Here is a 25,000-nt window from a genome sequence, read left to right on the forward strand (position 1 = left end):
TACTGGTATAAATTACACGTCGATACCCGTATAAAAAGGAAACGTTTACCACATATATAACCTTTTTATACAAGACCAGTAAGAAACGCGTACAGTTTTATGACAATTGATACAATATGCAGTAAATGACGAAGAATAGCGTCTGCAAATGTCCAGATTGTGTCGTTCGTAGTTGAGGAGCTTCACTGGTAACAGACCGACAGTGCGGCGCTGCTTTGCCCATTTTGCTAAGGCAAGCCGCATAGGCCATGACGTGGGGGATGTAGCTCTGCTCATGCACGCCGTGATATAAGTGGCCCCACGGGCCGATCGCGTAGATGCCGACATCTTCGCCAGTGTGGGTGCCATACTGCATGGGGATACCTGACTGCTGGAGGTAGTCCTTATCCTCTGAAAGAATAAATAAATAAACAACTTATAATAGACATAGAAATTAAAACAAATTAATTAATTAATTAAAATAAATTAATTAAAATAAATAAATCAATCAAACAATGAAAATAATTTAATTAAATCATGTAAATAGATTAACTAAATTAAAATAAATAAATTAATTAAATAAAAATAAATTCATTAATTAAATTAAAATAAATAAATTAATTAAAATAAATAAATCAATTAATTAAAATAAATAAATCAATTAATTAAAATGAACTAATTAATTAAATCAAGATAGATAAAAATAAATAAACAGATCAATTAAATTAAAATAAATAAATTAATAAATTAAATTAAAGTAAATAAATTAGTAAATTAAATTAAAATAAATAAATTAATAAATTAAATTAAAATAAATAAATTAATTAATAAATTAAAATAAATAAATTAATAAATGAAATTAAAATAAATAAATTATTAAAATAAACAAATAAATTAATAAATGAAATAAAATTAAATAAAATAGTTAATTAAATTAAAATAAATAAATTAATAAATGAAATTAAAATAAATAAATTAGTAAATTAAATAAAAATAAATAAATTAATAAATTAAATTAAAATAAATAAATAAATTAATAAATTAAAATATATAAATTAATAAATGAAATTAAAATAAATAAATTATTAAAATAAATAAATAAATTAATAAATGAAATAAAATAAAATAAAATAGTAAATTAAATTAAAATAAATAAATTAATAAATGAAATTAAAATAAATAAATTAATCAAATTAAAACAAATAAATTAGTAAATTAAATTAAAATAAATAAATGAATAAATTAAATTAAAATAAATAAATAAATTAATAAATTAAATTAAAATAAATAAATTAAAGATTCAAGGGATGCATTTGAAAAAAAAGCCGAAAGAAAGTTTACACAAAACAGATTAAAATGTTAGAAAAGCATATAAACAAATCATCTGTGGCGGAACCTCATACGTCAAAATTGACACAAGTATTATAATTAGGGTATGAGTTAACATTGAAGCATTTCCCGTGAAAAAAAAAAAAGGGGGAAAAACGTCGACTAAAACGAAAACAGGCGATGCGCAGCAGATCGTGGAAGCATGTATGCAAATGTATGCAAAATTACGTTACCAATAACGAAAAAGTCTATAAGAAGGAGAAGATGATCATGTTAAAGACGTTGATGATGTTCGAGAGCACGTTAGAGTCATGGGTGCTGTCACAGCCGTAACGAGATGCCTACAGCTCTCATCTCCATTCTTCTTGGCATTTCGAATACATTTGCATACGCGCGTTTGCGTATGTATTATATTATACTGTACCCAATATATAGCAATGATTTAAAAAGTTTTTTTAAAAAATGACAAATGTGCCACCACCGAGAATTGAAGCCAACACATTTAGCTTACAATTTACTTTTTCCATTGACGTTAATGACTGCACTATGAAGACATGTTTGCTGCAAGTTTAAAAAATGAACCAATAGCTATTACATTACGCATGCATATTCGTAATGCCGTCGTTCGACCTTCACCAAATTTAATTTTTTTAATTTTCACACTTTTGCACCAATTGTTCCCGGCTAAAACCCAAATATAAAGTTTCACATGGGTTCAAATACCCTATATATTAAGTTTCATGTCTGTAGACAAAAATTGGCAGAGGAGTTTGGTAGGCAAATTTTTTTAAACAAATATATATACATTTAACGCGCTCTCATCTCCATTCTTCTTGCTGGGAGATCACATTCGAAACCCTGTAAGGCGGCCATTACAAATGAAGATTTAGTACGTAACGCCCGTGTGTTTCCCCCCTCTCCTCTCTCCACACTTTCTCTCTCTCTCTCTCTCTCTCAATCCCTCTCTCTCAATCCCTCTCTCTCTCTCATATATATATATAAAGGTGAACGCTTGTCTGTCGGTCCTATAATACGAAAACAGACAATGTGTAGCAGAGCGCGGACGCGCATATACAAATACATGCGAAATGACGTCACCGGTAAAGAAAACGTGTATGAAAAGGAGAAAGAGCACGTTAGAGAAGACGATCACGTTAGATACGTGGATGACGTTCGAGAGCACGTTAAGATGTTTTTTACAAATCTAGATTTAATACGTAACGCTTGTGTGTTTCCCTCTCCCCCACCTCTCTCTCTCTCTCTCTCTCTCCCTCTCTCTCTCTCTCCCTCTCCCTCTACGTACATGTAACGACACCGTTACAGTTTAAAACACATTTCGTATATGCTTTATCTGACTGGCTAGGATGTTTTGTTTGACGGCATAAAGTTGGGAAATAAAGCGTTTTTTGTTTTTTTTTTTACATAGGCATCACCACTTATCAAGGCCAAGAGGCCACTCGAGGATAAGGGTTAAAGAGTATACAGTAAAAACTGGACAATATAGTAATTTTAGTAATGGAAATTCGGTAAATTTGTAAACTTATGTGGAACGGCGCATCAAAAACTTGTTTACGTTAGACTTGAAGGCAACCATATTGTAATCAGCTGGAAAGCAGAAAAACGGAAGGCGTGCAGTTCTAAGAAAGAAGCTTGGCTCATGGAATCTAGGCACAGATAAAGAGTGGAGGAAATTAGTGATAGTGTTTTCTGCTAGACGGGTGTTTCTTGTGAAAGTTTGGCGAGGGGGGACCATAGAAGGGAGCTCAGCCGAGCACTTGCCATGAAAATAACGATAAAGCAGAGACAAACTCACAACATCTCTTCTGTGAGAAAGAGGTTGCAGGGAAGAGAAAAGGACATCCCCTACAAGGCTACGAAGTCTATTTTGAACTCTATCAAGGCAGGACGTCCTTTCTAGCAGCTCCTGCCTAGATGTGGCAACAGTATTCCATCCTTGGACGTACCTGGCTCTTATATAGAGAATTGCATCAGCAGTGAGATATCTACTGGATCGATAGAAGGATCCCACCATTTTTCCAGCAGCCTTGGCAACGGATTTAATGCATGTGTTCCATTTCAGATCAGGAGTAAAGCTCAAGCCCAGAAGCTTGTCAAAACATGAGGCCTCCCCAAGACGAGAGCCATTCATTTCAATTGATGCCAGATGGAGATCAGATCGTTGATGATGTAAAGATATAAGCTTGGTTTTAGATGCATTAAAAGTAACAAGCCACCTCTTTCCCCATTGTACCACTTGCTCAAGATCAGAGGAGAGAGAATCAGAGAAAACTTGGTCATTTACAGTCTTAGATGTGCTACCATAGATAGTAGTGTCATCAACATAGATGTCTACGAATGATGTAAGAATGTGATTTGGAAGATCATTAATATAGATCAGGAAGAGAGTTGGGCCTAGGATGGACCCCTGAGGGACTCCAGCATTAATACTAAGAGCTTCTGAATTCTGCCCATCAACTACTACTCTTATGAACCTATCAGAGAGAAATGATTTAATAATTGAGAAGACATTTCCAGCTATACCGTAGCTGGAGATCTTGTGAAGTAAACCTTTATGCGATACTCTATCAAAGGCCTTTGATATGTCAAGAGCAATTGCCCTAGAAAGGTAGCCTCCGTCAAAAGATTCGCTAATCCTATGAGATATAACTGTAAGCACATCTGCTTTAGATCTAGCAGAATGGAAACTATATTGCATGTTACAAAGACGGTTATTTTTGCTGAGATGGTTGATTACTTCTCTATTTAACACAGATTCCAGCAACTTACTCATGACGCACAGGAGACTTATTGGCCTGTATTGTAAGGGAGATGAGTGATCACCTGAATTCTTAAATACAGGGCATACTGATGAGATTTTCCAGAGTGATAGGAAGCAATTCTCCTTAAAACAACGTTTAAACAGTTTTGTAATTATGGGTGCTAGTTCTGGTTGAAGTCTTTTGAGTACTATAATTGGAATACCGTCAGGGCCGGTTGCTTTACTGGAATCAAGGTTTTAGATTAGTTTGGCAACATCACGTACAGATATTTGTATATCACATAGCGTGTTTTCTGATACAGGAGGAAATATTGGAGGTTGGCAGCCTTGGTCGCAAAGGTTAGAATTAGCTGCAAAGTTCTTGGCAAAGAGTTTGGCTTTGTCTGATGCTGACGAGATTACCTCAGGTCCATTTATGAGAGTTGGGATAGAGCACACGCTTCTGTTTAGGATTCTGTTTGCTATTTGCCAAAACTGGTGGGAACTAAGCTGCTGCTCAGCTACTTTGGACTTGACGGACTGAGCATACAAGTCTTTTGCGTTCTTTATTACTTTTTTGCAATGGTTGATAGCAGTTCTGAAAGCGGCTTTAGTCTCATTACATCTATTACGTTGGAAGCAATGGAAAAAGTGATTTTTATGCGCACTGGCAGCACCACATTCCGGAGAGAACCACGGCTGGCTGTTAGGTTTCTGCTGGAATTTTTTCGAGAGTATAAAACAGTCTATACTATATATTAACCATTCTGTCAGGTCTGGTACTATAGAGGACACATCCTTTTAAAACATGGAATGCAGAGGTAGATCTGATATAAATGTGCGGAAACTATCCCAGTCAGCCATAGAGTATCGATATACTGTATGATGGAGAAGTACATCTGGGGACATCACATCTCATTTTTATCTTAACTGATACAACTGAATGGTCGGAAGATCCAAGTGGACACAGAACAGAAGCTGAACACAGTTCAGGGCAAGTTGTGAGACAGAGGTCTAGAAGACTTGCTTACTGGCCGTCAGTATTGGGAACACGGGTGAGTTCGTGAACAATCTTAGTGAGGAGCAATCTCAGTGAGCAATGAAGAAATCATAACAGAACCCCCCCTCATCATCGGTCTTGTTTGAGTGAGTTAACCATTTCACATTGTGAACATTGAAGTCTCCACAGACATGAATATTAGCTGAAGGATAAGCAGATAGGGTGTGGTCAATTTTCTCAGATATCCTTTTAAAGATAGTAACATCACTGTTTTGGGGGTGATAGAGAGCAAATATAAATGCAGTAGTTTGAGCTAGTGCAACCCGGAAGGACATTTAGAGTAAGTTAGGATCTTCTCTGGAGATGTCCCTACCACATGGAAAGCCATCTTTTATATAGGCACATATTCCATGGCCATGGCGATCTTGGGGGTCAGATTTGGAAGTTAAATTAGAGTATCCTTTAATTACGAACTCATCTAGGGAAATGGTCAGTCCAATGCCAGTTTCACTTAGAAATAATATGTCTGGTTTAGTCTCCTGTAATTGGGTTTCCACCTCTGGAAGGTTAGAATGTAGACCCCTGATGTTAGAGAAGGAGACCTGGTAGTGGGGGTCTACGTTAGAAGTTGGAGATCCGGGTTTAATCATGTGTTTTTTATTGAGACTTTTCATGATGGTGTTTTGGGATTTGTGGACTAGGTCGACAGACATGCCTGAAGCAGGGCAGAGAGGGAAAGTAAGAGAGAAATAGAAATGAAAAATTTTTTTTTTTTTTTTGTAGCACATGAAAAGGTAAAGCCATAACAATTACACACTATTATGGCATCGAGAGGCCCCACCAGAAGCTACTGCATGGTCCAGAATCCATTCACCAAATGGCAATACAGCAACTCCAGTACTTTGCACCTGCTGATTGACAGCCTCCTTAGTGGTTAATCCAAGGTTCGGGTCCCTGACTATCAGGCGGATAACGTCAGCCCAGATAAAATGTTTACCTCCAGCACCCTTACTAGTGACATGGCTACAAGGATAGACATAGAAACAGAAAATTTCCGACATCCCTGGCGGCTGTTTACGCAAAATACTGCCAACCTAGAAAACCAGCTTTTTCTTTCCCCTTTGTCAGAAAAATCACTCATTAAAAATGAGGACTGAGGGACAAATAAAGAGAAGCGAGAGTAACGGGAGCTGCCGATAATGCATCCACAATGCATTGTCTACTCCCCATTAATAAAAAAAAAAAATTAAGTATTGTACTTAATAAAAGTCCATTTGGTGTGTTTAAGAGAGGGTTAGGTGAAAGATTCCCATCTCATCAACTGAAAATGAAAATAATTGCAAAATCTGTTATGCTATCAACTTGGAAAATATAAACATTTATAAACAAGAAAAAATCTATGATAAAAAATAAAAAATAAGTAAATAAAATAAAATATATATTCCAAATGAACTTGCCAGATAGAATCGGCACATCTTTCCACGAGAAAACCATTTACACAATTAATAAACCAATGAAATAAAAATAAAGATTAAAAACTGAAATAAATATAATATTAGCACTTGCATCTAATATGACGTCTTTCGCGGCTGCAAGTAGGAATGTAATAGCTGTAATGTTTTTTTCTTTAGGGCGACACTTTTATCCTTCCATCCAGCCAGTATTCGCCGAGCTCCTGCCAGTTCTTGTGGAAAAGGTATACTCCCAGTTCACTATCTGTATCGAGGCAGTGATTGAGGCTGAAGGCGGCTACATTGAATAGATGTTAGCTCTGCTACATAATCAAATTACCTGAATTGATTTTCTCAATAAAAGTTTTAAAATAAATATGTATAGCGTTGTTTTCTTTAGGGAGACACTTTTATTGTTCCACCCTGTAATAATGACCTTTATTCCAAGAAGCACAAACTTGTAGAACTCCTTTTCTGCTGGCTGTTTTCTTCCTAGTTTTTTTTTTTTTTTTTTCAAGGCTAAGCCCAATAAGCATTTCTCCCTTTTTTTTTTTTTAATAATCGTAAATCATTCTTGTTACCTCCTTATACTACGTGGCTGGAGCGAGTTCCATTAAAAACATATACGTCTATTCAATGTTAATGAAACTTGAATAATATGCATAAGAATTTGGAGAATTTTCCAACATTCCGACTATATTAGGGGGCGAAACAGGACGAGGAATCATAAAAAAAAATTTTATTTTTATTTTTTTTTTTACACATTGATCACCACTTATCAAGGCCCGGAAGCCACTCAGGGATAAGGGTTATTGCAAGTACATTACGTTAGTGTGGAGATTTGATGAAGTGTTTACTTAAGGGGGCGGTTCATTAGGAATTTGTTAACATTGGACTTGAAGACATCCAAGTTGTAGTCCGGTGGGAAGCAGGCAGACGAAACAGAGTTCCACAGGCGTGCAGTTCTAAGAAAGAAGCTTTGTTCATGAAATCCGCGTTTTGATTTAGGCACAGCTATAGAGTGGGGGAAATTTTTCACAGTGGATTCAGCTAGACGGGTGTTTTTCGTGAAAGATTGGCGAGGGGGGGACCAGAGATTGGAGTTCAGACGAGCACCTGCCATGGAAATAACGATAAAACAAGGATAGGCTCGCAACGTCTCTTCTGTGGGAGAGAGGTTGCAGGGTAAAGAAAAGGGCATCCCCCACTAAGCCACGAAGTCTATTTTGTACTCTGTCAAGGCAGGATAGGCTGTTTTTAGCAGCTCCTGCCCAGATGTGGCAACACTATTCCAAATATGCTATTATACTTTGTTTGGTTGTTTTATCAGTTTGTAGTTTTTGTTTTACGGCATATCAACCCTTTTCTGGTTATTTAATGCCGAATCCAGTTATTTCGGAAATAGTATTCACATTGCATCCAGTTATTTTGTAGAAGGTTTTTATTCTTCAAACTTTGTATTTTCAATCGCTAGTTTGTAGTGTTTGGTTTGGTTGTTTTATAGTGGATTTTATCGTTTTTGTTCCCTGCCCTGCAGAACATGAATGAGTTTTGCAATGGGAGAGGGAAACGGGTTACAGTATTAATGTTTTGGTACATTTTTAAGTTAGGAAACCAGTCAGGAAATTGGGGAGGGGGGAGATAGAAAGAGAAAGGGGAAATGGGAAGAAAGGAAAAGGAGGAAATGAGGGTTGTTTTTGGTTTTGGATTTGCAGAACATAATTAAGTTTTGCAAAAAGGAAGTAGAAAAACAAAGACCATCAATGTCAGGTGCATTTCGTCTCAGGAAACCAATATCTTCACATCTGGCAGCACCAAACTTTATTTGAAGTCCAAATCCAGAGTAAATGGGGGGGGGGGCATATCTTATCATGTAATAAGAAAAAATCGAAGTAACTCTATAAAAAGGGATTAAATTGTTAGAGAACATATCTTTTGCCAGAGACAGGCCACCCGATAGATATTCTCTTTGAAAAAATAACTCTCATTACGTGGGAAGAGTGACGCTGGTATCAGCTTTGTGAGAGTAACGGTGCTTGTAGCCATCGAAGAATATATAATTTCTTTTCGCCGCATTTAATCTCTTATTAAGTCGTAAAAAATGTGGAAAGAAATTTGCTGCAGCTTACAATTGTGGTCGTATTTTCATTTTTTGTAACGTTAAAAACTAGATGCTGGTGTTGTTACAGTAAAAAAAAAAGTCGCCGCAGCTTTAAAAAAATCATCCTTGTTTTATTAAAGAGTCTTGGTAGCTTTCAAACGTTAAAGACTAATTTTTTAAAAACCTTACCATGAAATTTACTTTTGTTTTTTGTTGTTTTGTTTTATTATTATTATTATTATTATTATTATTATTATAAAAAAATAATAATTATTATTATTATTTTTTATTATTATTATAATAATAATAATAATAATAATAATAAAAAAAAAAAAAGTTGCCGAAATTAAAAAAAAAATGTTTTCATCTAATGAAAATAACGTGGGTTCGTTGGTTTTCTCTTAATAGTCGTGAAAAAACTACATTTTTTATTATTAATGTTATCAACTTTGTTACAAAAAGAAAAAAATTGTCGCAGCTTTCTTTTTTTTAATATTTTGATTTAATAAAAAAAAAACTTTACATCGAGCGTCCTAAATTATGAGATGAGAAAATGAATAAATCTTTTAGTAAACGAGAGTTGTTTCCCTCTGCGTTCTGCACAGCGACAGATTCCCGGAATTTCTACGTCCTGGCGCAAACTCCTACCATTATTTTTTTAAAAAATTTTTTTTTTACATCGGGGTCACCACTTATCAAGGCTCGAAGGCCACTCAGGGATAAGGGTTATTGCGTGTACAGTAATCAGTGAGATAGTATTGCAGTAATCATTAGTATTGGGGGTTTTGATAGAGTGTCTTACTTAAGAGTGCGGTTTGTCAGGAGTTTGTTTATGTTGGACTTGAAGACGTCCAAGCTGCAGTCAGGTGGGAAACAGGCAAGCGGCAGAGAGTTCGACTGGCGTGCAGTTCTAAGAAAGAAGCTTTGTTCATGGAATCTACATTTGGATTTAGGCACAGATAAAGAGTGGGGAAAATTATTGACAGTAGTTTCAGCCACACGGGTGTTTCTCGTGAAAGATTGTTAAGGGGGGGCCTAGGGATTGGAGCTCAGACGAGCACCTGCCATGGAGATAACAATAAAACAAAGACAGGCTCGCAACGTCTCTTCTGTGGGAGAGAGGTTGCAGGGAAGAGAAAAGGACATCCCCCACTAAACCACAAAGTCTTGTTGTTGTTGTTGTTGTTGTTGTTCGTCCGTCGGAACGACGAGGACCATCTGATCACTCTGTAGGGTGGGGGTGGAGGGAGTCATCATCGGGCAGTCTTGCAGTTAAGTCCCGGGAAAGTTCGACATCTCCAGAAGGGTCACATCAGTATTTTACACCGTCAAATCACGAATGTTACGAACTAGCATTTCAGCCCAGCGTTGCCCGGGTGTTTGAATGTGTATGTTGAGCAAAAAAAAAAAAGTGGTCGTAGGAAGGCAGGCTCGAACCCGTACCGCAAAGGAGGAAAAGAACGGGGTAAAACCTAATGTTTATGCTGTTACGACCACCGCCAAACCGGAAGCGACATTTTTTTAAAATTAAGGCTAGACAATCTAAAGGAGAGGATAACTTTCAAAAATATCGGCGAAAAAAGTGACCCCCCCTGTAGAAAAGTGCCTAGTTGAAGGGGAAGATATTAATGTTTTTAGCCAATTTTTCGATATTTGTCGTATGAAAGGTCGAACTTTAAAACGATACTGATCTTGGTAAATCCGTCGTCTCTATTGAAAGTTTAAGGCAGACATGCAAGCAGACATACATATATACATTTATATATTGGTAACTAAAAATTTTCGACCTAAACTGATGAAAAAGCTTGCCCTATCTCTGAATACCCTTTATGTAAAATTTCAAATATTTAGACTAGAAATTGTCTGAGTAATTTGGAAGAGACCGCAGAGGTCAATTTTTTTTTTTACTTTGACCCCTATTATGACCCCTTAAAATTTATTGTTTTGGGCTCAAATCAAGTTATTAAGTTAGATTCATGTCCAAGGAACCTATATCTAAAATTTCAAGTGCGTAGACCCAAAATTGTCGGAAGAGTTTGGTAGAGTTCTCAAAGGTCAAATCGATGAACTTTGATGCCTTAACACCCAAATTTCTGGCCGACAACCGATCACATCGATTTTCCCAAATCTCAGTACCCTGTATATCAAATTTTGAGTCTGTAGACTAAAAATTGACAGAGTTATTGCGTAGGGAAATATATAGACACACACACAGACACGTTCACGTTTATATATATATATATATATATATATATATATATATATATATATATATATATATATAAGAGACAGAGAGAGAAGAGAGATTATTAGTTTTAAAATAAAAATTATTAAAATTTTTAAATAAAAAATATGTAATTAACATAAAAAATGTTTTAATATTGGAAGTAATCACTTGATTAAATAAAGCAAACGAACAAAATATAATTTTTTTATATTTATGAATATTTATTTAACAGAAAAATGAAACAATTTTTAGAAAGTGTATTATTGTCTTAACAGGAAAACGAACAAAACAAAATCTGAAGTAATGAACCACGTAACAAAATATAAATTTATATAAAATAAAACAACTTTAAAAATTGAACATTTCTTAAAAAGTGTTTTGTTGTCTTATGCTTTTAATAATTCGTGGAAATGCGTGTCCTTTCTCACGCCGTCTCCACAACTCTTCCATTAGATGGGAATAATGGAACAAATTTTCATATTTTTTTATATTAATTATATAATATATTTTATATTGATTACATTTTTTTTTTTTAACTTTAATAATTTTTATTTTTATTTTAAAACTAATAATTCGTAATATTCGTGATTTTACGGTGTAAAATACTTATGTGATCCTTCTAGAGTTGTCGAACTTTGCCGGGACTTAACTGCAACACTGCCCATCATCGGTGACGGCTGATAAAGCCCAATCTTTGCTTGAGAAGTTTTACTGCAGTGAGAACAAGGAATGGTAGCACTCCTCCCATACATATATAGTGAAACACGGGTTGCTCAGGCAATAAAACCCAAGAATAATCTTAACTATTAATTAATACTTCTATTAGCTCTGACTGACGAAGATTATGCCATAAAGGAATTTTGGGTTTGTATTACTGTACACATAGATTCGAAAAAGTTGTCAAAAAACAAATATATAACAAATAAATGTTATCAAAGGCAAGATAAGTTACTTTTCTACCAAACTGGATATATTTTTTGTGTTTTTATTTAATGTAACATATTTATTTTTTATTTTTTATCATAGATTTTTCTTGTCTATAAATGTTTATATTTTCCAAGTTGATAGCATAACAGATTTTGCAATTGTTTTCATTTTCAGTTGGTGAGAGGGGAATCTTTCACCTAACCCCCTCTTAAACACACCGGGTTTGTATTACTGTACACATAGATTCGAAAAAGTTGTCAAAAAACAAATATATAACAAATAAATGGTATCAAAGGCAAGATAAGTTACTTTTCTACCAAACTGGATATATTTTTCGTGTTTTTATTAAATGTAACATGTTTATTCAGCTCGAAAAACATGCAGTGTTTACCAATGTATTCGAAAATTCAAAATGGCACCCGACTGTCTCTTTAACACGGTAAGTTTGGGAAAAGATGTTATAAATAATAAACTATACAAAATACTATTAAAAAACAACCGAATATATGTCAACTTATGTCACGGTAACATATATTGAGCGAATTTCTAACAGTATTTTGTCTAGTTTATTATTTATAATACCTTTTCCCAAACTTACCCTCTCCGAGAGAGAGAGTCGGCCGCCATTTTGAATTTTCCAATACATCGGTAAACACTGTATGTTTTTCGAGCTGAATAAACATGTTACACTGAATAAAAACACAAAAATATATCCAGTTAGGTAGAAAAGTAACATATCTTGCCTTTGATAACATTTATTTGTTATATATTTGTTTTTTGACAACTTTTTCGAATCTATGTGTACAGTAATACAAACCCGGAATTTTCTATTCGTTAATACCGGATTATTTCCCTTGAGTTTTTTAACAAAAGGGGGATAACTCTCTATTGACGAATAAGGAAATTATTTCGGTTTATTGTATTTATTTGCTTCCCCACCAAATCAAATTAGGCACACAAGGCCGTTTTTAATGTGGGGTAAAAAACCAGCTCCACTAAAAGTAGGCAAAAAGGGGACACTCTGGTTACCAAAAGTAATAATTGTCCCAGTATAGAGGGTTTCCCCTCCATTGACTGGGACACATTACCTTATTTTACACTTTGATCCCGGCCGAAGGCCAAGAACAACAGGAAAAGGGCAAGCCTTCGGTTTATTTAGTGGAATTTAAAAACTTTTTTTTATATATAAAAGGGAAATAACTCTGTTTTAAGAAATACAGACTTTATTCCCTTTCAATTTTATTTATTGCGGAATATAATCCATTATGTTGTTGTTGCTGCTGCTGCTGCTTTTATTTATTTATTTTTTTTTTTTAACGACGTTTCGGCCACCAACTGGCCTTTGTCATGTGGTAACCGCGACGGGATGAAAAAAAAAAAAAAAAAAAAAAACAGAAATAAAGACAGACAGTCCGCAATAAATAAAATGAAATAATACTCATTTCAATAATGAGTTCTACTTAAATAATTATTTCCCTTTGTTTATTTTTTATTATTTTTTATTTTTTCTTTTTTTTTTTTCTTTTCATGCAGCGGCTCAAAATCGTACCTTTTTTTTTTTCAACTCAATAATCACGTAAATCTATACTCCAACCATTGATATTCATATTAAAAAACCCTTTTTTCCATTGGTATTTATTTGCTCTCCTCACGAAAGCAAGATGTGACACAAGGTAGTTTTTAATGTTGGGGTGGGGGTGAGAGGAACCAGCTCCCGAAAAGAAGGATAAAAGGGGCACCTTGGTAGGAACCAAAAATAATAAGTGTCTCAGTATAGAGGGGTTCTTGAGATGAAGGCCAAGAAAGAAAAAAAAAGGCTTGCCTTTTTCATATTTAAATATTTATTTAAGAAGAAAAATCACAAATTTTACAGAATTTTAGGGTTAAAATTATATAAAACAGGCAACTAATTCTTTTTAAATGTGGCATGAGGCCAGAAAGGGTGTGGGGGGGGGGAGATGGGTGTCGGGGGTCGTCCACTTGTCTATTCCCTATCACTAGTTGCAATCACCACAATACCGCATTCACTCTAGGAGTTGGATCTACTTAAAGCCCCAGATGACAATATGTACAATTTTTTTTTTTTAACAATAAAATTATATACAATGGCTTTTTTTTTTTTTTTTTTTTAAATAAAATATATAATGACTTTATATTTACAATGAAATAATGACAAAATGGAAATTGTGATGTGTATGATATATGCGGATGAAATTGTGATGTGTATGATATATGCGGATGATGGGCGGGGATAATGAGAGCCTTAAAAACACCCCAAAATAAAGAAAAATAACAGTAATAAAAAATAAATGAACCAAATAAAACGTTAAACGGCGAATGTGTTAGTACTGACCCACCCTTACCTATTTCATTTTGAAATGCTTCCTGTTTTCCGGTAACGGCCGAAAACAAGGGAGCACTTAGTGGGATTTATTTAAACAGAAAATACAACTTTGTTATATATGCATTGCATTCACTAACAAAAGATCTAGCTAATTTGCATATTCTTTTAAACATTCATTTTAATTAATTCTCTATTAGTTTATTTTCGGTTTTTGTTTTTTCGGTTTTCTTATGAGATGATCATCTTTAGTCAACAATTACGTGTAATTATATCCATGCGGATATTCTACACGATTTAGACTCGCCTAATATTTTCATAAAAAGTTTATAGTAAGCGCAAACCTCTTTCTATATATATTTATGTATGCGTATATATATATTTGTTTAAAAAAATTTTGCCTACCAAACCCTCCATCAGTTTTTGGTCTACAGACATGAAACTTCATATATAGGGTATTCGGACCCATGCAAAACTTTATATTTTTGTTTTAGCCGGAGAAAATCGGTGCAAAAGTGTAAAAATTAAAAAAAAAAAAAAAAAAAATGGAATTTTTATGCATATTGTAACATTACACAGTACTAGACACTGTCTCAAAGAAACTAAGAAAACTCGACTCTTATTTTTATTTATTTTTTTTCTAGTTGAATAACAGAACATCTGTATAATTTGGATTCATCGGACTACTGTTCTCATCTTAGGTGCCATTTTTCACAACGTTTCGGTCGATGTAACCTCAGACCTTCTTCAGATGTGTCTTGCCGAAAACGGAAAGCAGCGGATAAACTACAGTCTTTAATTTTCTTCCTGAGATAACCATGGTTCTACAATTTGGAGATCCATGGTCGCCGACACTGGATATTTATTTGTTTTCCACGCAACAAAATGTGACAAAAGGTCAGTTTAATGTGGGAGATGACCAGCTCCTCTCAAAAAGGGATTCTGCAAAAATAAAATTGCCTTAGTATAGAAGGGTTCCCCCCCCTCCATTGACTAAGGACAATTAATTTGAATGCAGCATCTGTGTAGACACCAGAATTCAGTGAGCAGCCCAGTACAAGTACCGGGTCTGTTAAGACAACAGGGCCGCTGCTGCTGCTGCTGCTGCTGCTGCTGCTGATGCTGCTGCTGATGATGATCCTAGAGACGGATATTCAAAACCTTGCAAACATGACTTCGTACTGTGTTAGTTTTACTAGCGTAAGAATATTTTTTTCTCAATATTTTGGCTAACTCAAATAAAATCGGGAACAAAAAAAAACAAAAACGTGACTCACCTGTATCGACCTTGCTGATGTCTTCCCTTTTGCCTTGAGACGACACTTTATATCCAGGTCCAGTTGAATATACCAATGTTGTGTATGGTAGATTATCGGAAGAACCGCCCCACTCCATCTTGTCAACGGCCCCTGAAATTACACAAACAATGATTAATGAAATTATAATCTATATAAATTAGGGATGAGACGATTCCAGTATTTCCTGATTCTGATACGATTACCGATTCCATACTGAATTCCCGAGTCCGATACGATTACAGATTCCGATTCTTTATAAATCCCTAAATATTTAACTATGATGTAATTATTTTTTACCAATTATCGTAAAAACACAAGTTAAATGTGCAGATTTTTTCTTACACCTTATCCTCGAGTGGCCTTTGGGCATTGATAAGTGGTGACTCTTGTAAACAAAAGAAAAATAGTAGGGCTTGATGCTAAGAGATGAAACCACTTGAAGTACTTAAAAAAAATTTAATGTTCATACGAAATGGTGGACTTCTTGGTGAATCAGTTTGTTATATCCATAGATTGTAGTGATGCGACGATTCCAATATTTTTCATATTGCAGTAATTAATTCAACATGTCTTGATAAAGAGGAATGATTTATTCAATTGGTTGCAATTTGATCGTCAAGTGAGCTGCAAAGTTGGAAGAAAGTGGATTTAGTTTTGAAAATGGTCTAATTATTATAAGCTGTGTTAGGGTTAGGGTTTAAAAACAAAGCACTCTTTAATCATGTAACGTAATATGCAGAATTTGATGTCGCCACTTTGAAAAATTGATCAGCTATTCTACCCAATTCGCACCAAAAACGATCATTGAACTATTGCCTCACCGACTACCTTACATTCATTAATCCTTATTCTCTCGAGTGGCCTTCATGCATTAGTAAGTGGTGACTCCCTTGTAAAAAAAAAAAAAAAAAAAATGAAAAAAGTGGGGTTTGATGCTGAGACATGAAATCACTTAAATTACATAGAAAAAAATGTTCATACAAAATGGTGAATTTCTTGGTGAATCAGTTTGTTATATCTGCAGGGAATTGAAATTTCCAGGCTAACTCGATTGTCGCCCCTAAACTCTGATAACTGGAGAGCAACACAGCCACGTCACTTCCTGTTTCTTATATTTCTCCCCCTTTTTTCTGCTGAACTTTCGACTAGTCAAGATGTGACAGAGCCCGCTCCTGGTTGGCATGACCACCCAAATAACTCTCATGACTAACCGCAAGTAACGTTACTCCTTATTCTCAATGAACTCTTATTCTTACTATCCATATCCTTATTATTTCTCATGTATATTTATGTAAATAAATCTGCATTCTTTCACTAATATATCGGTATATGTTTCCTTTTCGCTTGCAGCTTTTTGCTTTCCAATCACTCTACCATTCAATCCATTAAACAACACATGGAGGATGGGACCCCAATTACTTAAACATCCTGTCCTTCTTTTGTCTTAGCGATTAGTTTTGTCTTTTTTATCGATTAGTTTTGACATTTTTATCGATTTGTTTTGACATTTTTATCGATTTGTTTTGACTTTTTTATCGATTAGTTTTGTCTTTTTTATCGATACTCCATGCATAGGCGAATTGTGGCTTTGTAGAGGTGCAAGGATCTCTCAGGTGGGAATAGTTTTCTAGCTCGATTGAGGGAACTGTAAGCGTCCACCTAAGCTTTCAAATTGTTTGTCTAATTCATGAGTTTTGTTGCTATATACTGCATCGGTTTGGATGGATTGCCTTTTCTTGGACTGGTTCCTTTGATATTGTAGTTGATTTTCTGACGTTGATTTTTATGGTCTTTGCTTCGTAACCACAGACTAAAACATCTACGGAAGACGACCCCAATAAAATATTTGGAGAAATATGTAAACTTAAAGGACTGCTATAAATTATACTTCTAGTATCTCTTGGAGATTAAAACTACTACATTAAGTAGTTATGGCGATTCGATGGACCTGTACCTCGTGCTCATAAACGAGAAAGTATGTATTCAACTTTCTAGGCCTGGCCTGTCTATATAAAGATAAATTTGATGGCCTTTATAATCGAACTTCAAGAAATTTAAAGTCTTAAGGTGGACGCTTGAAACTACCGTTCCTAGTGAAGCAATCCTTTAATTTAAACCAAGGGACTTTTGTTCACCGAACTCTTACGCTTTCCCGGCTTATTATACATCTATTTTTTATACAGATATATGTATGTGTATGCATATATGTGTGTGTGTGTGTGTGTATATATATATATATATTTTCCATTTTACTTTATTTTATACGAGTCCAGTTATCCCTCATTCCTCAACCCCATTTCCTGCTATTCTAACCCCCCTCACTTGTCTGTTATCCCTTTCTTTTACGCACCCCTAATAATTAATATTAACAGTATTTACATTATTATTATTGGTAATAGTGGTGGTGATGTTGAAGTAGTGGTAGAAGTATTGTTACTACTGCCTTTATTATTATCATTATTATTACTGCACTGTTTTTAACGCTATTACTATTGTTATTATTATTATTGTTTTTATCGTCATTATTATTATTATAATCATCATTATAATTGATATCATTATTATTACCCCCGTCATTGTTACCATAACCGCTACCATTATCTCCATTTTCACTGTTATTAACAGAAATTTTGAACTTAATTTTATCACAACTATTGGTAACATTATATTTTATGTTTAATTTTAATGTTCACTTTTAATTTTGTCTTTATTTTTATTTTATTTATTTTATTTTTCTTAATATTCAATTTTATATCTAATTTTTTTTTTAATATTCAATTTTACATCTAATTTATTTTCAACTTTATTATTACTACTATTATTATAATTGTCATTACTATTATCTTCCGTACTATTATAATTACTCTACTATTATTTGGTATATTTTTACCACTCTCATAAGTAGCTATGGTTTCCTTACTCCCCCATTATAACATCAATATGTATACTTAACCTTTTGCATCAAGTTAAATGCATTCATAGGCATTGCCATCCTAATCTCCGACTGCCCCCTTATGATCATACTCTCTATATCATAACAGTAGAAACTTATAAATATATTACCTTTCAGTTTTACAACCTTACATAACCTCCCCCCAAATTAATCAAAATTACCCACTCCATAGAAAATAGACACCCCATAAACCGTTAAAATAAATTACCACACAGCAACAATACACCCCCTATTTAACCATAATACATATACCCCTTAATCTCAATACTATGTTAAAGACAATTTATATTCTTATATATCATACTATATATAATAAGCTTCTCCTTATTTAGAATTCAATAAAGCTTCCCAACATTCCATAATTCCTCTTAATCTTTTTCATCCCTAATGAGCCTTACGCTAGACGCCACATCTCCCCCATGCTACCTAGCACCTTCTCTACTCTTCTGATGAGAAGCAATAGGCTTCGAAATGCCCTGGCATAAAGAGTCCCTTCTATCCCCCCAAATTTTGCCTGTATTCCATTATTCAATAAATGATCCATTCTATATCTACACATATATAGTTTTGTGTCTTCATCTCATACTCTTGTTGTCCTATTGTATATATATATATATATGAACAAATGATTAATAAAACATGTTAAAAGACATCTTGAAAAAGAGTTAAAAACATATTTAATTTTAAAAAAGGAAGCACAAGATAAGTGGATAGTCCTTAATCCGCAGAGTTTTTTTGATTCATCCAGCCTTGACAGACGTGTTTTAAATATTATCTCTAGTGCTTTTCTTTTAATGATTTGGAATTCTTCCATTTGCGCTTTTTTCCAAGGAACTCTGCCTTTTGGATTATTTTGGACCATTTGGAATTTACCCATTGGATTGAAATTTTAAATTCGACCGTTTTGGATTTTACCATTTTTGGATTTTTACCCTTCACCGGACTATCCATTCATGTGAAATCTTTTTATTATTTTTCTTTTGCCTCCTGTTCCCCTTACCTCACCCTTTTTTTAACCAAGTAAGATCTTTGATTTACTTGTAGTTTCATTAAATACTTTTATATGCAAAATCCGATCCTGCATTTTGCTAATTCCTGCCCTCTGATGAGAAGGAGAGTATTTCTTCGAAACTCCGCGGATTAAGGACTATCCACTTATCTTGTGCTTCCTTTTTTAAAATTAAATATGTTTTTAACTCTTTTTCAAGATGTCTTTTAACATGTTTTATTAATCATTTGTTCATATTATAAGCTCTATTTCCTTTTCGGTTTTATTGAGCTGAGTTTATTTTACTTGTAAATATTAACTCTTTAATATTTATAATATATTTTAAGTTTACCATTTTGATTACCTTGGTAAACTTATTGTAACTTTTATTTTTTTTATTGTAACCTTTATATATATATATATATATATATATATATATATATATATATATATATACATATATACTTGTTTATTGTTGTATAAACATGCTCACATCCCGCTGCTACAAATAGCCACTTGTTTCAATCAAACAACAGATATCTGTTGTTTGATTGTTTTGATTGAAACAAGTGGCTATTTGTAGCAGCGGGATGTGAGCATGTTTATATAACAATAAACAAGTATTATCAGCTCTTTTTATTGAGCACTATATAACAACCTCGTTGAATTCATTAGTCCATTACTTTTGAATATAAAAAAACCCGTATATACATATATATATATATATATATATTGCTGTGAAGGCTCTGACTTCAAGCAATTCATGAAGTGAGTAGGAAAAGTTAAGCAACATTGAGCCTTGTCATTACTAAAATTAGTGACCATTTGGAAATTCCAGATGGTGCATGTGTAGTCCACTTATCTTGGCAGAAACATAATGAATCTCGGGCAATGCCCGGTCGGGAAAGCTAGTTGCATATAGTAAAAGTTATTTGTCAGTATCTTTACTACTTTTTTAAATGATATATAGGAAAGAACAAATAATAATGGTTGTTTTGTTTTACGGCATATCAACCCTTTTCAGGTTATTTATTGCCGAATCCAGTTTTTTTTTTATTCTTCAAGCGCTTTTTATCTTCGATCTCTACTTTGCAGCGTTTGGTTTGGTTGTTTTATAGTGGATTTTATCGTTTTTGTTTCCTGCCCTACAGAACATGAATGAGTTTTGTAATGGGAGAGGGAAAAGGGTTACAGTATTAATATTTGGTACATTTTTAAGTTAGGAAACCAGTCAGGAAGTGGGGAGAGATAAAAAGGGAAAATGGGAAGAAGGGAAGGGGGGAAAGGTAGGTTGTTGTTTAGGGTTAGGGTTTTGCTGAACATAATTAAGTTTTGGTTTTATAAGAAGCCTGAATGGAAAGCCATCAGGGATTACATCAGAGATGCCCCATGGGGAAACGTCGTTTCTCTTCCGCTGAACAGTGCGCAAAATAGACCACCGAATGGTTCAAAACAACAATTGAAGCACATGTTCCTATGCGAGAATTCTATAGCAAAACCCACTCTCCCCAAGATAGGCTTTGTATTGGAAAGCCTCTGATAAGTATCAAAAATTGATAATCAAAAAAATTGATGGAATACTGCTGCCATATATTTTATCGTTATTTCCATGGCAGGTGCTCGTCTGAGCTCCAATCTCTGGTCCCCCTCTCGCCAATCTTTCACAAAAAACACCCGTCTAGCCGAATTCACTGTGAAAAATTTCCCCCACTCTTTATCTATGCCTAAACCAAAACTTAGATTCCATGAACAAAGCTTCTTTCTTAGAGCTGCACGCCTGTGGAACTCTGTTCCGTCTGCCTGCTTCCCACCTGACTACAACTTGGATGTGTTCAAGTCCAACGTAAACAAATTCCTAATGAACCACCCCCTTAAGTAAACACTTCATCAAATCTCCACACTAATGTACTGTACTTGCAATAACCCTTATCCCTGAGTGGCGTCCGGGCCTTGATAAGTGGTGACACCTGTGTAAAAAAAAAAAAAAATGGTTTACTTCTACTTGTGCAGCTGCCATTGCTCAGAGGCAATATACATTCTGCAGATTTAACCGACATAAGCCCAGTTCAAACAGACAGAAGTTTATAGAAGCAAGAAATAATTGTAAGAAAGAAATAACAACAGCTAAGAGAGAATTTACTGAAATCACTAGAAAACGCATCGAAGCATAGAAATTAGGAACCCATGAATTCTGGAAAATCTACAACAGTGTAGTAAATAATGGCCAATCAATTCCCCCACTATCCAATATTCATGAGGTTGTTTGCACAGCAACCGAGAAGGTTAACATACTTGCCAGTCGGTTTGCCTCAAACTCCACATTGGACGCAGCAGGCCATTCCCTCCCTGATTTTCCTTTGTGAGCAGATGCTACACTAGATGATCTGAAAATCATCCCCTCTCAGGTGCATGATATAAAAAACCTTCTCAAACACATGATATCACAAAAAAACCTAGACATCTCAAAAGCATGTAGACCCGATCTGATCCTGGCTGTGCTATAAAAAAAAATGCTCTGCTGAGGTTGCTCCAGTTCTCTCCAAACTATACAGCAAATGCCTTAACAAATCTTGCTTTCCTGACTACTGGAAAACTGCTTCTATGGTACCAGTTTACAAGAATTCTGACGAAAAAACTGACCCATTAAATTATCGCCCCATTAGCTTCCTCCTACTTTTTACCAAAATATTTAAGTTTATAATTAACTAAGCTCTAGTCCAGCACCTTACAGCTGCTAAACTTCTGACTGACCAACAGCAGATATCCTAACTGTAATTTCTGAATGTATGTAACATTCACTGGACAAAGCAGGTGAGGGTAGAGCGGTAGCCCTAGATATATCTAAGGCTTTTGACAGACTATAGCATGATGGTCTTCTCAGGAAAATCAAATCTTATGGTATCACTGGAAGAATACTTAGCATAATTAAATCTTTCTAGAATAAGAAGAATCCAGGTTGTCCTTGACGGTCGTACATCTAAACAATATGATATAAATGCGGGTGTACTTCAGGGGTCTATCCTTGGACCTTTATTATTCCTAATATTCATAAATGATCTCTCTGATAAAATTGTTTCTGAGATGGGTATATTTGCTGATGACCTTACACTCTCTAACAGGCACGAGGGGAAAACAAATGAACACATATCTAAGGAAATGGCAAAAACATTAGAGGATGACCTCCAATCTGTAGTGGAATGAGGACAAAAATGGATGGTCACATTCAATGCTGCCAAGACTAAGCTTGTTTCTTTCAATAATTACAAGAAACCTTCTCTACCACCAATAGTTATGGCTAAAGATACATTACCTGAAAGTACTTCTTTCAAACTTCTTGGTCTAACGTTCACAGGGAACATGAGCTGGAACAGATACATTTAGACCATTGCCAAGGTTGCTGTGAGAAAGGTGGGCTCTCTCTACCGTGTTAGAAAATTACTTACGCCTGAGAGTATCCTGTATCTCTTCAAGGTCACCATTAGCCCATGTATAAAGTACTGTTGTCACATTTGGGCTGGTGCATCTGCTACTAGTCTCTCACACCTGGACAGGGCTCAAAAGAGAGTCTCCAACTTATAGATCCTAAACTGTCATCTAAGCTTCAACCTCTCTCCCATGGACGAAATGTTGCATCCCTCTGCCTGTTCTACAAGTATTTTAATGGTGAATGCTTCGACAAACTACAAGCCCTTGTACCCCTTCGATGTAAATAACCCCGACAAACCCGACAATCAGCAAAATCCCACCCCTACACAGTAGAGATCTCTAGATGTAAGAAAGCTTTTTATTCTAATAGTTTCTTCGGTAAATTTTTAGATTAGGTCCACCTCCACAATATTCTTCTAAATGACGACTTGTAAAGGTTTTCGACTATGCTGAATATGGAAATCGCATTGAAATTTTGCAGAAATAAGTAGTTATCGAGATATAAAAAGTTGTATTAGGCATTATATTCTTTGGTGGCCATCTTTTTTACGCGCGTGCGCGCGCCATAAACAAATCTCCGCGCGTAACAAAGATGGCCGCCAAAGAATACAATGCATAATACAACTTTTTATATCTCGATAACTACTTATTTCTGCAAAATCTCAATGCGATTTCCGTATTCAGCATAGTCGAAAACCTATAGAAGTCGTAATTTAAAAGAAAATTGTGAAGGTGGACCTAATCTAAAAAAATACCGTTTCTTCCTCAGGACTGCTAGACTTTGGAACTCCCTTCCGGGTTCCAGCTTTCCCAACTATACTGACACGCAGAAGTTCAATTGTAATGTGAACGGACATCTTGCTACTCAGCTCCCTACATAGTATCCCTGCAATTTATGTACCTGATAGTAGCCCCCTCTTTCAAAGTGTCACTGTGCCTTGTTTGGGGTGAAAATGTAATAAAAAAAGGAAGTAGAAAAACAAAAAGCATCAATGTTAGGTGCGTTTCGTCTCAGGAAGCCAATATCTTCAGGCAGCCTGATCTGGTAGCACCAGGTTGTTTAAGGACAGCAGTAGATTTAAAATACTTTACCGAATATAGGGTTATCTATAGTCGGGTAACCAACCAAGGTGAATGATGCAGAATGGTCGGCCGTCACCACCAGCAATGTGTTTTCAATATCGACGAGATCAAGTGCTTTTTGTATCGCCTTATCGAAAGCCAGTGTGTCGTAGAGAGCCTTCTTGGCCTGATTGTCGTGATGTCCGTAATCGATTAGACCTCCTGAAAAAGAAAGAAATAATTTCACACAATTGTTTACATTTTCCAAAACTACCACACAGGCAACAGTAAATAGTAACTTCATGCTGATAAACATAGCTTAAATGTAAAAATGTTGAGAATGTTTTTGTCGAACTCAGGAATTTGGTCTGCAAGGACCCGTGGAGCAGTGGCCAGAGTATTTGGAAAAATCAATTGTAAAACGTAATATTCTCCTGAGGGTTGATGGTTCAATCCTCAGTATGGGCGATCGAAAAAAATACAATTGCGAATTACTTAGGACTTCTATCCAGTCATGGCTGACGGAACAAGAACATGCTACCCCAAGTGAAGTAAATAAAGGGTGTTGCTCGAAATTCCGTCCAAATTTCTGAGTTCGACAGAAACATTCCCGAGCTTGACAAGATACACCTGAAGAAGGTCGGAGATTATACCGACCTAAATGTTATGAAAATCACACTCAAGATGAGAACAGTAATCCAATGAATCAAAATAGTACGAATAACAAATCCTCATCTCAAGAAATTAGAAACCTAATATTATTCCATGACGAGTTTAATGAAAATTTAACAAAAGAATAAATAATAAATAAATAATAAATAAATAATAAATAATAAATAAATAGTAAATAAATAAAATAAATAATAAATAAATAAAATAAATAATAAATAATAAATAAATAATAAATAAATAATAGATAAATAATAAATAAATAATAGATAAATAATAAATAAATAAATAAATAAAATAAATAATAAATAATAATAAATAAATAATAAATAAATAATAGATAAATAATAAATAATAAATAAATAAAATAAATAATAGATAAATAATAAATAATAAATAAATAGTAAATAAATAATAGATAAATAATAAATAATAAATAAATAAAATAAATAATAAATAATAATAAATAAATAATAAATAAATAATAGATA

The 25,000-nt window shown here is 34.5% G+C and overlaps 1 protein-coding gene across 1 annotated transcript in view; it reads right to left on the reverse strand.

Moving 5' to 3' along the window:
* Nucleotides 1-25,000, reverse strand: part of LOC145269039 (alkaline phosphatase-like) — a 178,656-nt gene that overhangs the window by 348 nt on the left and 153,308 nt on the right. The window contains exons 8-10 of the mRNA XM_080124641.1: nt 23,871-24,062; nt 15,391-15,522; nt 1-390 (exon numbers count right to left, since the gene is read on the reverse strand). The exon at nt 1-390 is cut by the window's left edge and continues 348 nt beyond it. Coding sequence (XP_079980767.1) covers nt 98-390; nt 15,391-15,522; nt 23,871-24,062 — 617 coding nt within the window. The 3' untranslated portion in view covers nt 1-97. The remainder of the gene's footprint in view (nt 391-15,390; nt 15,523-23,870; nt 24,063-25,000) is intronic.

Source organism: Euprymna scolopes, chromosome 45 (genome assembly GCF_053919585.1).
Source record: "Euprymna scolopes isolate OS-2025 chromosome 45, ASM5391958v1, whole genome shotgun sequence".
NCBI lineage: Eukaryota > Metazoa > Mollusca > Cephalopoda > Sepiida > Sepiolidae > Euprymna > Euprymna scolopes.